The sequence below is a fragment of the Egretta garzetta genome, unplaced genomic scaffold (assembly GCF_000687185.1).
Source record: "Egretta garzetta isolate BGI_Z169 unplaced genomic scaffold, ASM68718v1 scaffold140, whole genome shotgun sequence".
NCBI classification, from domain to species: domain Eukaryota; kingdom Metazoa; phylum Chordata; class Aves; order Pelecaniformes; family Ardeidae; genus Egretta; species Egretta garzetta.
In genome coordinates, this window is record NW_009258376.1 from 252,232 (window position 1) to 265,004 (window position 12,773).

Consider the following 12,773-nt stretch of genomic DNA (forward strand, 5'->3'; position numbering starts at 1 on the left):
GGCTGGGGGCGAAACGCGTTCCTGTGGTATTTCGAGCTGGAAGGCTTGCAAGCACGTAGTGGTGGAATGGGAATTGCAATGGAAGGTTCAGCACGGACAAGAGCCCCCAAACCCCCTTTTTATAGCACTTAGGGCAAGACGCGAGGTTTAACCTTTCAGCCTGAGCGCCGCAGGCATCGCTGCTGGCGGGGATGTTGGGCGCTGAAGCTGCCACCCACCGATGTAGCTAGGGGATGACGCAGATCCCACGGGTAGCAGTCAAAAATAAAATTGTTTCCTGGGACTGGGGGTTTTGTTTCAGCAGGGGAGTGGTTTGCATCCACTGATCCCTTATTGCCAACCACCAGCAATTAGCTGTGCCATCGCTGACGGCGTACTGCCCGCAGGAAAAAACAAACAGCGTTCTGGTTTCTTTTTTTTCCTGGCATGAGGCAGTGGTCCGTGATCCGTGTGGGAGCTGGCGAGCTGAAACTGGGGAGGGGGGATCAACAGGGCGAAAGCAGGATGGGAGAACTGGAGGGGGGGAGGGCATCTCTCCCAGGGTGGTGCCGCAGCCCATCCCAGCCTCCGAGGTGCTGCTGGGTCTGTTTTTAACGCTGTTCTGGAATGCAGAGAGCATCAAATCACCTGCATTTCTTCACCCATCTCCTTTCCTTTCCTTTGGGGAAAGGGTTGGACTCTCGCCCCTCGCGATGGGCACCATGAGCACGCAAACCAGCGTCAGAGCAAAGTGCTGGGAGAGCCGGTGCGGCCGGGCGCGCGCTGCCTCCAGGTCTCGCAGACCAGCTCAGCCCTGGTACAGCTCTTGTATCTCAGCAGGCAAAATTCCTGCTCCTCTCTGGATTTGCTTTCCAAGTCTGAGCCCTGTTGCCAGGCAGCCCTGGGATTTAGAACCTATAATTACGAATGCCAGACAAATATATTGCCCTGAAGCTTAGCAAAGCTGTTGGACTGTCCTAAACCCCCTGTGAGAGAGAATTTTTTCTTTTTTCCCCCCTGCTTCAATTCTGTTACGGATACTTGGTGCCGAGCTCCGGAGCAGGCTCCTGCACCTGCAGCTCATCAGCTGCTGTGATGAGAAGCTCCTTTGCTGCCAAAGTTTCCAGGTTCGAGCCGCTCTGCCCTCGTGTCTTCTTGCTCCAGGTGGTGGTGGTGTGGAACGCTGCTCGGGTGACCCGTGGCGGAGAGGTGGCCGTGCTGGCCAAAGCGCACACGGATGTGGACATCCAGGCCTTGAAGATTGCTTTTTTTGATGATACCAGGTAGCGTGCTAAAAACAAATAAATACCAAAAAAAATCCAAAGCATTGGTTCTGGCACAGCTGTGGGGTGAATCGTGGTGCTGCAGCCGTCCGGTTGCCATTCCTGTTCTCGGTCCTTGCTGTCAGCTGGTGGCCCTTAGGGCACCGACGCTTCACCAGGGGCTTGGAGAGCCCTGCCCCGGTCCTCACGCGGTCTCTCCCGGGACAGGATGGTGTCGTGCGGCCGGGACAACGTCAGACTGTGGCGAGTCCGGAGCGGAACGCTGCGCTCGTGTCCCGTCAATCTGGGCGAGTACCATTCCCTGGAGTTCACCGACCTGGCCTTCGAGGAGGGGCACGCGGCCGAGCGGGAGCCGGAGGACCGCACGCTGTAAGGGGCTGCTGGGCTGTGCCATCACCCGTCCTCGGGGCAGCCTGCTGGGAGGGAGCTCTACGGCTCTGGCTGCCTTCGGCGTCCTCCTTCCCCCTCCTCTGCGTAAGCATGGCCTTTGGCTTGGGGTTTCCCTGCAAAATACGGCTGCTTCCTGGAGCTGGGAGAGCCTCTCCCCTCCTCGCCCGCTTTGCTTCCCAAAAGAGATTCAGCTGCTGGCAGGATAGCCCAAGAAATGGCTCTTCCCTATTGCCATTCCGATGTTTTGCCGTGTTTAGTGAACCTCTCCGCCACCCGAGGCTTGTGGTTAGCTTTCTGGTGGCAGCGGGAGGAGTGTGGTACCTGTTGTCTTGCATATAGGCAGACACATGCTTTTTGTTGTTGTTGTATTTTAGCCCTCAAAGCCTTACCTCTGTTGCTACCCCACGCTGTTCCAGAAAGGCAGGGCTGTTGGCTGAGCTGGCCCTGCCTTGCCCCCACGCCGTGTCCTGTGGCAGAAAGAGGTTTTTCTGGAGTCTATGCCCAGCTTTTAGCTCTTTTGCTAATTCATGTTTCAAAGGGACAAGAAATACAATAGGAAGCTCTGTGATTTTGGCTGTAAATTTGTAGGGTAGCGCGTGGAAAGGTGCCCTCGGACACCTCGCTGACCCGTTAGGTTACCATGAACCAGAATTGCTTTCCATCAGGCAAGGAGTTTAACGACTGAACCAAGCCGGGTTTTTACTAAACCACGCCGGCACAGCTCCTCGGAACCCGGGGGTGCAGGAGCAGGGCTCGCTCTCCCTTACAGCTTCGTCTGCAGCAAGAGCGGCCACGTCTTGGAGGTGGACTACAAGAACGTCTGCATGAGGAGCGTGCGGCGGCTCCTGCCCGTGCCGCGCTGTTTCCCGAGTGCTAAGGACCAGTTAGACCGCTGCTAGCTGTTTGCCTCTTAAGTACTCAAATAATCTTCCCTAGTACAGCAAAGTATCGTTCTAAGACAGGATTTTGGCATTTTAAATGCCGATTGCACTTCCAGAGCAACACTGCTTTTAGAAACATGAAACAAGGTCTTCATTTGCTGATGGGAATCTCGATGTAGAGATGGAACAAGAGCTAAGCAGAGCAATGAAAAAGATGAATTTGGGGATTATTTTTTTTTTATTATTATTATTATTCAGCCTGTGCAGAGTGTTTGGAAAAATCTTTGTTGCTGTATACGAAGTGGTACAGCCCTCAGCTCTTCCATTAATTTTAACAGCAGGAAGAATTCACTTTCAAGTGCGATTGCTCTGATATCTTAAAACTTGGGGCATGGTTTGCTTTGGCAAATTGAGCTAATTAATCTCGAGCGTGCCCCTCTGAGAGGTGCGTACCTCTGGTTCTCACTTCATGGGCGAGAAAACATCCAAGAGGAGATGAAACGATGTCCTTGGGCGTCCTCCTGGCAGCAGCGCTGGCTCTTGCCAGTGCTTTGACCAACAGACTCTACACCTGAATCAAGAATTCCCCGTTTCTGTAGATCTCTCTCCCTTCTCACTACACTGCAGAGAGGATTTGAGATGGGGAAATGAAAGGGGTTTGTATCCCAGGCAGTTAATCTAGGGCATCCCTTGCCACAGGATCCCGTTCAAGGCAAAAATACAGCAGGGCATAACAAGCGGTAAGAATTTTCTGTGCCTGGCGAGGGCTGCGCGATGGTAAAGAGGAGTGCTGGAAAGGGACGGGGACCGACCGTGTTCCGAGTCCCGAGCAGGGCTAGCTGAGACTCCTCAGCCTATACTGGTGGTCACCGTGGGATTCCTGGCATCTTCAGCGGCTGCGGGTAGACCATTGGACTCGGCTCTTGGATGGAGGAACCCTCAGTTTGGGTTTTCTTGTTTCAAGTGTACAAGTTAACGGTGGTTTTTTGGCTTTTCAGGCCCTGGGATCGCTATAAGCAGTATTAGCATCTCCTCAACCTTCTGTGCCACGGGTTCGGAAGATGGCTACCTGCGGCTGTGGCCGCTGGACTTCTCAGCCGTTGTCTTGGAGGCAGGTGAGTAGAGCTGGGACCGGTGTTTCCGAGCTCCGCGTCTCCATCAGCCTGCTGCTGTGGAGCCAAAGCTCTGCTGCCGCGTCTCCTAAAGCGATTCTCATGAACGAGGGCGTCTTTTACGCCTGCTGTCTCCAGGGGTGGCTGGCTTGGAAGTCTTTTACTTCAACAACAATTATTCTTGTTCATTCTTGTAACTCGCAGGAGAAAGGCAGGGTCTCCTGGGTGAGAGCAGGCACTCAGTCGTGCTTTCTGTGCCCTTGTACCCATGGCTCTTCCATCTGTGAAAAATTAGGGGAGAGCAGAGCAGTTCTTCACTTTGTTTGAAAAAACCACTATAACAGCAGAGCTGGGGGACTTCTAGAAAGGGCAGAGACTTAATTTGGCACTAAGCTCAAACCTGCCAGCACTCAGTCCTGGGATCCTGTGGGATGCTCGTTCCTGTGCACATTACCTGCCTAAATGGGAATCTGGTTCGGTAGCTTTGCTCTGGCTGCTGCTGCTCCTTTTCCAGGGGGAGTTTGCCAACTCCTGTGTCTTTCCCCAGAGCACGAAGCTCCGGTGAGCTCTGTCTGCATCAGTCCGGACAGCCGCAAAGTCTTGTGCACGACCGCTGCTGGGAATCTGGGCTACCTGGATATCCAGTCCCGGGACTATAACACCCTCATGCGCTCTCACGAGGACTCCATTTTGGCATTCTCGGTGGAGGGGATTTGGAAGCAGATGGCAACGGTGTCTCAGGACAATACCATCCGGGTCTGGGACCTCGTCTCCATGCAGCAGGTAGGTGAGACGAGAGTCAGTAGTGTCTCGTGTTTATTAACAGTCTGCCTGGTCTGTCTGTCAGAGCTCCACAGTTCAAAAGCCCTTACATGTCCTCCCTGAAGCATGGGGGGTATCACGGGCAAGAAAGCCGGGAGTATGGAGTTCTGAAAGTTTTGGCTTAACGCATAATTTGGCCTTAGCTTCTGAAGGTATTGTTAAACAAAAGCATTTTCTCTTCCTCCATCTTTTGAATATTGCCTTTTAACACAAAACATAATACCCGAGGGCTTTATCTCAATGCCCACAGACCCAGGACTTCACTGGGCTTTACATCCATGCAGGCACGATGAGATTTCAGTCATGGGACACGCTCATGGTGGAGGTCTGAGGCTGATTTGGTGTTCGGTACGGCACCGGGTACAGCTTTGTCCAGCTTTGTGCCCGCAGCGCGTCTCTCCCCACAGCTGTATGACTTCACGGCCGCGGAGGAAATGCCCTGTGCCGTGGCCTTCCACCCTACCCAGCAGATCCTGGCCTGTGGCTTTGACAGCGGGATGGTGCGGACCTTCAGCTTGGCTGCCTCCGATCTGCTGGTGGAGCACAAGTAAGGAGCTGCACTGGGGTGGGGACGGGTCTAACTGCGGGTGTCCTGGCGAGAGCCACAGCCATAATCGTGGAGGTGGGAAAAGCGCTTTTTTTGGGCTTGACAACCCTCACGTCCCAGCTGAGTGGTTTTCAGGCAGAGTGAGCCTGCTGCACCGAGGCTCTGGGTGGTAAAATCCAACCTGCGAAGGCTGTGAGGGTTTTCTTCATGACTTCCCAGCGGACAGTTGGCCAACAGTAGGAAAAGGCTTGTCCTAGAGAGCAGCTGAACAGGGAACCCTCACAAGCCTTGGCCTAGGAAGCGGAGGATGCTCCAAAGGGAGCATCCTGCTTTGCTCCAGTGCCTTGAGGCGAGCTCCTGGTGTCCACTTCTTCCAATAAAATCCTTGTGCTTGATGCAAAAGACGGGACGACTGGTGCGAGAGGCAGGACGCTGATGGAATTCATGTACTGAGGTCTCGTGTCACGTGGGGCTTGGGCACTTTGTCGCTGTAGGAGGCTAAATGAGAGAAGAGCTCACCCTGGAGCTCACAGCCGTGTCCCCTCCAGGGCCAGCTGGAGCGTGCGCTTGCTGCTCGGTTTTCCAAAAAGACGGGGCGTTGGTGGTCCTGGGCCGCTGCAGGCATGAGCACGGTGGGGTCCTCTGCCTGCCCCTGATTATTTTGTTCCCCAGGGTTGTTCACATTGCTGCTGTTTTCTGGGGTTTTGTTTGTTCTCCTCCCCCTTTTTCATGTTTTCTGCCTCCTTTCAGGCAGCACCGCACTGTGATCACCGGACTGACCTTCTCTCCAGATGGCAATTTCATGTTCAGCGCCTGTTTGCAGGGAACTCTGGCTCTTTACAGCTGCATGGCGCAGAAAAGCCACGTCCTCAGAGTCCTGGGTAAGGCTTCAGCCTTGTGGGTTGCCTTTCTTGGTTTTTTTATTAGCACAGACATCCTAGCACCAAAGCCAAACCAGACTCAGCCGACTCGGAGAGATATTTTCTGATGAACCTTCCGAGCGGTGTCATTTGTGTTTACGCCGTATGTGAGCAAACCCAAGTGACCGCCAACCCTTCCTACCCGTCCTGCTTCAAACACTCGCAGCTTGCTCGGTGTTTCGGCAGGGCTGGAATGGCAGGGACCTTGCATTTCAGGGCTGGGTTCAACAGCGCGTTGCCTGGAAGCAGCGCAGAGTCTTCCTAATTTATTCATGCCCAAAGCCCCCACTCTTCCCACTAAAAAAAATCCTGCCGGCAGCACCGAGCGGCGCTGGTGAACAGGGAAGGCCAAGAGCTGCGGGCGAGGGGAAGCAGCGCGGGGGCAAGGCAGTTTGGGAAACGTTAACGCCACGTTTAATGGGCGCTTTTTGGAATGAGCTGCGGCAGCGCGAGCTTGGGCAGGGAAAGGGAGCTCCGTTACGCAGTGTTGGGCAGAGAGGAGGATCCTGCCCCAAGAAGTGTGCAGTTGAAGAAGGTGGGGAAGGGACAGGGGCTCGGAGAGATCAGGGAATTTGTCCAAAATAACCCAAGTTTGGTGTCAGTGCTGCAGCTGGACCTTTGCATGTTGGCTGGGCTCTGAAACTGTTTGCTGCCTGGCCGTGTTCCAGGGAGAGAACGGTGGGATTTTGGTAGTGGAATAAGTACAGAGAATTGTTCTGATGCCTGGGATTTTATTTTTTAGACCTTCGGGTCTATCTGCCCACAGGACTGACAGCAGCGTGGTGGGGTTCTGGGCACTGACCTCATTCTGCGCAGGGTTCAGACACCCAGGCTGCAAGCTGAGATTTTGCATTCACAGCTCCTTATCGCAGCTTCTTGTAATGTTAAAAAATAAATTTTATTCCCTTGATTTTGTTCTGCTCTCCCTGAAAACACCGCACATTCAGTCAGGTGCCAAGACCTTGTCTTTGAGGTGGTTTACTGCATGTTTTAGGTGTTGTGGGTAAAATTTGTAGCATCTTCTGCAACAGAGGCTGCTTCTTAGGCCACAACGTTGTCCCAGGGCTGATTCGGAGGCAGGAGAAGCTGCAGCTCTGCCGGTCAGCAGCACCATCACCAAGGTAGCTGGCTGCAGTGTGGGCTTTGCTCCTCTCTCCAGTCTCTCTCTTGCTGTGACCCTCAGGCAACGTGGTGGCCCGGGATGCTGGGAGCGGTTCGGATGCTTTGGTGGTCAGTGGGGACAGCCGCCTCTTGGCCTTCGTGGGTCCCTCCAAGTACGTTGTGACCGTGATGGAGGCCTGCTCTCTAGATGAGGTACCCAGCCAGCCCCCCTTCTTCCCGGGGGATGGTGGGGAGGGGGAAGCACGTGCTGCAGGGGAAATTCCCGCAGGCTGCGTTAGGCGAGAGGGACGGAGGGCCTTGGGCACCAGCCATGTCGGAGCATGCCCTTCCCTGCAAGCACTCAGGGTGCTCACAATGAGGTTTGTTTTCCATTCTGTGAGAGAGAAACAACAAAGTCCAAGTTTTCTTCTTCTCCGGCTTCATTCCCCTGTAGAAAGATGATTTGGAGATGGCTTATGTAGACTGTCAGCTCCCACTCCTCTTTGTGAGCGGCTCTCCTGGGCAGCAGGGACGTTGCCTGGACCCTGCAGCTCCTCGTTAGGTGGGGAGGGAAGGGTCTGGGGGACTCCACAGCCTCACGTCGGGAGAGCCACAAGCGGCTCCTGAGGCTTCTGCAGCATTTGCTCCAGGATGTTTGTTCAGTAGCTCCTTGTTTCATAGCTGCTGAGGGTGGACATCAGCGTCCTCGATTTGAACAGCACAGCCTTGAACTCCGCAGCGCGAGTCTGCTTTGCTCCGGTGCCTCGAGGCGAGCTCCTGGTGTCCACTTCTTCCAACAAAATCCTTGTGCTTGATGCAAAAACAGGACGACTGGTGCGAGAGGTAGGGCGCTGATGGAATTCATGCACTTGAGGTCTCATGGGGTTTGGGCGCTTTGTGTCACTGTAGGAGCCTAACTGAGAGGAGAGCTCACCCTGGAGCTCACAGGCTTCAAAGAAACCCACGAGTGGCCAGCAGGTAGCTGTCCTGGTGCAGTTGTGCTCAGGGGGAGCCCAAGCTTGTTCTGGTTTTCTGTGCTGTTGTGCTCCTGTCCTCATGCTGAAGCATAAGGAGGGACAGGAGCTAACTCAGCTAACTCTACCATTCCTTGTCCGCAGGTGTCTCCCGTGCACAAGCTGTCCTGTTCTTCCTTGGCGCTGAGCGAGGACGGCAGGTACCTGCTCACTGCTGGCGACAAAGTGATCAAAGTGTGGGACTATCAGATGCGCTTCGATATCAACTTCCAGGTACTGCCCACAGAGGGAGGGGAGGGGGTTGCTGTTGCCCTGATCAAGCATTTCTGAACCCCTGGAAAAGAGAGCAGCAAGACGCTTTCAAGATGCAGCTGGACAGGGTGCTGGGCCATCTTGTCTAGTCTGTGCTCTTGCCTAGAAAGGTTGGACCAGATGATCCTTGAGGTCCCTTCCAACCTGAGATTCTATGATCCAAATGCCCTCTGTGTGACCTGGCCCAGTGTCCCCAGTCCCAGTTTGCCCAGCAGCTGAGAAATGCAGTCCTATTCCCACCTTGTAATAATGCCCTGAGCTGAGCACGGGCTGGGGCTGCCGAAGCACTGCACCCAATGAGACCCTCTGTGAAGGACCGAGCTAGGCGTCACCTCTGTGCTAGGGACAGAGCCACCCGGAGAAGAAAATGGCTCGCCCGTTTTTACCAATGGGTAAAATTTTACCCAAATTTACCCATTTCAGAGGTATTGAGAGCTAGGATAAGACTTTGGAGGGTTTCTGGTTTCTCCAGATGAGTGAGGGTCAACCCCAGTTGGTCAACCCTAGGTCTGAGCACTGTAGGGTGCGGTGCTGGCCTCTGAGGGGATGGTGGCTACTGGTCTCTGTGGTGCTGGCTTCTGAGGGGATCTTCCGCCGAGGAGCGTTGGCCCTGGCTGTGCGGGGTGGGGAGCGCAGTAACCAGCACCTGGCAGGGCAGGGGTGGTGATGGAGAAGTTCAGGGTGTGCTCTCTCCCAGGTGTACATCGGCCACTCGGAGCCAGTGCACCAGGTGGCCTTCACCCCAGACCAACGGCACGTCATCAGCGTTGGAGATGCCATCTTCCTCTGGGATTTCCTAGCTCTGCCTGCAGAGGGGTCACCCCCAGATGGGTAAGTGCACGGCGCTGGGCACTGCCTCCCCCTGCTCCATCCCCCTCTTGGTGTAACGCCGGTCTCCTTGCCTTTCCCAGGGTTTGTTCCTCTGAGTCTGCTCTGCTGCTGGGAGCAGGTGAGTTTGCCTCCTCCCGTGAGTTGTGCTGGCCAGCAGCTTGGCGGCTCTTCCACGGCTGCTCTTCGTGGCAGAGGGTAGGGGCTGAGCATTTGTGGTTCCTCCCCTCAGTGGGTCAGATAGCAGGGGGCTAACCAGCTAGTTAACCCCAAGGACAGTCAGTCTTCAGTTAACTAGCACCTCTCGGTGGGAGTCTGCCAAGGAGGGGATGTTCTGAGCAGAGCTGGTTTGGGTCTCTTGGTAGGTCTTTCAGCTTTTGCCTTCTGTCCTTCCCTGCCTCCATCTCTTCTGTCTTCTTTTTCCCTGCTCTCACTGTCCCTCTCTCTGTCCCCCACTTTCTTGAAGGACAGAGAAGAGGAGGCTTCTCCTGTGGGGGAGGAAGCTGGAGAAATGAGCTTGGAGGTATTGCCATCGGTCAGCTCGGGAGGGTGAGAGGACCTAAGGGATGAAGGAGGTTACACAAACCCTTTTCTTTTCACAGAAGGGAGCTCTCAGGAGCTAAAGGATGCCTCTGAGACACCTCGGCAGACAGTTCCTCTTCCATTGCTGTCCTCGCCACCACGTTTGGATGTCAGCTCTGTCCACCAAGCGGGATGTCAAAGTAAGAGGAACTGCTTGCAGGAAAGGGGGAAACTACTCTTGGTTTAGGAAGAACTCCTTGCCTAGTTCAGCAGCATCCTTGGAGCCATCCTTGCCCATGATCCCCTTCCCGCAGCCTGACAGACCAGCCTGCACTTTCCTTCCCCTAACTTGGACAAAGCCAGCCAGAGGTGTTGGGGTTCAGCATTGCTTTATCCTCCGCTCTCCTCCATAGACTAAGCTGCCGGCACAGCTTCTCTGGGGGCTGTGGTAAATCCCTTGCTGAACATACCCAGGAGGAAATGTCTGCCTTGCCCTCCACCCGAACAGACAGGCTGTTACGCAGAGCAGAATGACGCTGCCAGAATCAAAGGGTCGGTCGGACGTGAAGCAGCCCTGAAGGACACGGATGGCTCTGTCCTCCCACTTATATTTCCCTTCAGGTATTTTTTCCAAGTCGGACAAAGAGGAGGAGGAAGCAGCTCTGCCAAGCAGCAGTGGGACTGTGGCAAACGGAGACAAAGATGCCTCGGGTTTTGTGGTGGAGTCGGTCAGAAACGAGGAGCTTGTTGTGAGGCCCAGGGTGAGGCAGGAGAGCTCGAGGTCTCCTGGAGAACCAGCAAACGGTAAATTGGGGATATTCCCATCTTGTACAGAGCTTGGCTCCTTGGGGGCACAATGTGTGCTGGCCTGCGTGGCAGCTTGGTCTATCCCTGAAAAATAAAGATCGTTATTAATGTGGTGCAGCTAGACTGGGACACGTGCTCGGAGTTGTGAGATGAAGGGCACCGATGTGTTCCTCGGGGCTCTTCCCTCGGGTGTGATCCACCAAGGGAAGTGGGTACGGAGGGAAGCTCGTGCTGGTCCCCAAGACTGCTTGTTCTTCTGGTTCTTTCCCCGCTGCTGCTTCTAGGCACGCCAGAAGCCCCTCTTCAGCTTGGGGCCAATATCCTTTCCCAGTGGCACGTTCTGTTAAACCCGGCTGAAATTAAAGCTCCCGATGTCTCTATTAATAGACGGGCAGCCTCAAAGCTGGAGCAGTTTGTGGAGAGCTGCCAGAAGCAGGCGGCTGCCAGCGCTCAGCCCCAGGCAGGACTTGTTGGAAAGCTTCAACAGAAAACCATGCCTCTGCCGCTTGCGTTGAAGAGCTGCGTGGCTTGCGCTTCCACAGCGATGCCCAGGGCACGCGGCGTGGACGCCCTTAGGCTGTTTGCAGCGCAGTGTGGCTGGGCAGGATGATGGGGAGAGATGGACGTTCCTCCTTTGCTCCTGGAAAGCTGGTGCTTTTCCCATGGCCGGTCACGTAGGAGCGCCTGTGATGCTGCAGTCTGATTTTTTTGCTTTGTACACAGCATCGGAAGGGACAGCGAGCTGCAGCCGAGCTCCTGCTCCCAAACCGCTGCCGGGAGCGGCATCCCGTAAGTACTGTTGTCTTCTTTGTGTGGCAGAACCCAGAAAGGAGACCAAAAGTCCCGAGTCCCAGTGCTCCGTCCGCCCAGACTCCTACCGGCATTTCACTCCTCGCTTTAAGGCATCGGTGCTCCCCCAGGTGAGAGTTGTGCCGGGACCGGTTACCCAGGCGGGTGGCAAACAGGCATTTTGGGGCTGGGGTAGGTGGATTTTCCAAACCGTTTCCATTTTGTTCTCTGAAAGCAATTTGTGAAACACACTCTTGGGCCTGACGTGCAATTAGAAACTCCTAACATTAGTTTCCCCTTTCTCCTCTACGCGCAGTTCTTTCCAGGCTAGTAAAAAGTGAGTTGTGATCAACTCTCTTTCTGTTCAGCAAATCTGCATACATTTTTATTCAAAAGAAATGGAAATGGCATGTGCTATTGAAAGTGAAAGACGAGTGAGCAATGGAGTGATTCATCGTGCGCCCATATTTGCGAGCAGCTGCGTTGGCAGAGCAGGCTGGGGAAGGCAATCCGTGGAGCGTAGTGAAGATAGTCAAGGCACAGCTCTTGCTCTGTTAACAAACAGAGCAATAATAAAACAGAAACTTAACTCAACCTTTTCCTAACCTCTGCTGTTCGCTGGTGCTGGGAGAAAAGCTGCGCTCAGCTTGCACCCTCAATTCTCTCCTCTGTCCCTCCACCTGGTTGCATTTTTTTCCTCCCCACCATCTTCCCATTGAAACGCCTGCATCCCCAAGTACTGAGCCCTTTCCCCGCAGGATCAGCAGCTGCCCATCGGCAGGTGCTGCCAGCCTGGGCTGTGCCCCATCTGAAAGCATCTGTGCCTGGGTTTGGTGCAGTTTCTCTTTTTGGTGTGTAAGCGCGCGCGTTGGTATTCAGCTCTCGATGTGTCGAGCTTGAGTTGTGTGAGCATCAGCATGAATTTGCGTGGGGGGGTGCGTGGGGGTGAAGGACATGTGCGTGCTCGCACGCATGCTTTTTCGTACAGGGCTGTTGAACGTACCTGACCGGGCCATCCTTCTAGAGTTTATTTTAAGCCAGTGTCTATTTTTCTTGCAGAGTTTCTTAACTCCTCCAGCTGGCGATGAGGTCTTGAAGCTGAAAGCTGTGATCGGCTACAACGGGAACGGCAGAGGGAATATGGTGTGGAACCCGGACACAGGTACCCTGGGAAGGCTCTGGAGGGGCGGGAGGTGTGTGTGTGCTGAGCCAAGTTATGATCTTCTAGCTGTTGGGTTGGGATCTTTGCATTGGTAACATCCAATACCCCTTCTTTGCTGTTGGCAAATGTTAGCGGATACGGGCAGGCTCAGGCTTCAGTTGCCGGGTGGATGGAGCAGGAGGGAAAGCTCTCACCAAGGCCATCTTGCCTCCTTTCTCCAGGCTGCCCAACAGCTTTGCTTTGCTCAGGTTAGGGGAAGTGAGATTTTGCTCTGCTCCCAGCCTGAGGGGAAGGATGCTGGCAGGCTGGGTAGGAGAGTCAGCTTTTACGTAGTACTGAAAAAA

General features: G+C 54.5%; 1 protein-coding gene across 1 annotated transcript in view; it reads left to right on the forward strand.

The window, feature by feature from the left end:
• The window catches only part of WDR90 (WD repeat domain 90), a 61,833-nt gene that overhangs the window by 34,849 nt on the left and 14,211 nt on the right, over positions 1 to 12,773 (forward strand). The window contains 17 exon segments of the mRNA XM_035895625.1: positions 1,144 to 1,262; positions 1,470 to 1,631; positions 2,422 to 2,503; positions 3,246 to 3,273; positions 3,532 to 3,648; positions 4,193 to 4,428; positions 4,875 to 5,014; positions 5,765 to 5,895; positions 7,118 to 7,248; positions 7,717 to 7,878; positions 8,154 to 8,282; positions 9,019 to 9,152; positions 9,233 to 9,270; positions 9,752 to 9,871; positions 10,293 to 10,475; positions 11,298 to 11,398; positions 12,327 to 12,502. Coding sequence (XP_035751518.1) covers positions 1,144 to 1,262; positions 1,470 to 1,631; positions 2,422 to 2,503; positions 3,246 to 3,273; positions 3,532 to 3,648; positions 4,193 to 4,428; positions 4,875 to 5,014; positions 5,765 to 5,895; positions 7,118 to 7,248; positions 7,717 to 7,878; positions 8,154 to 8,282; positions 9,019 to 9,152; positions 9,233 to 9,270; positions 9,752 to 9,871; positions 10,293 to 10,475; positions 11,298 to 11,398; positions 12,327 to 12,502 — 2,189 coding nt within the window.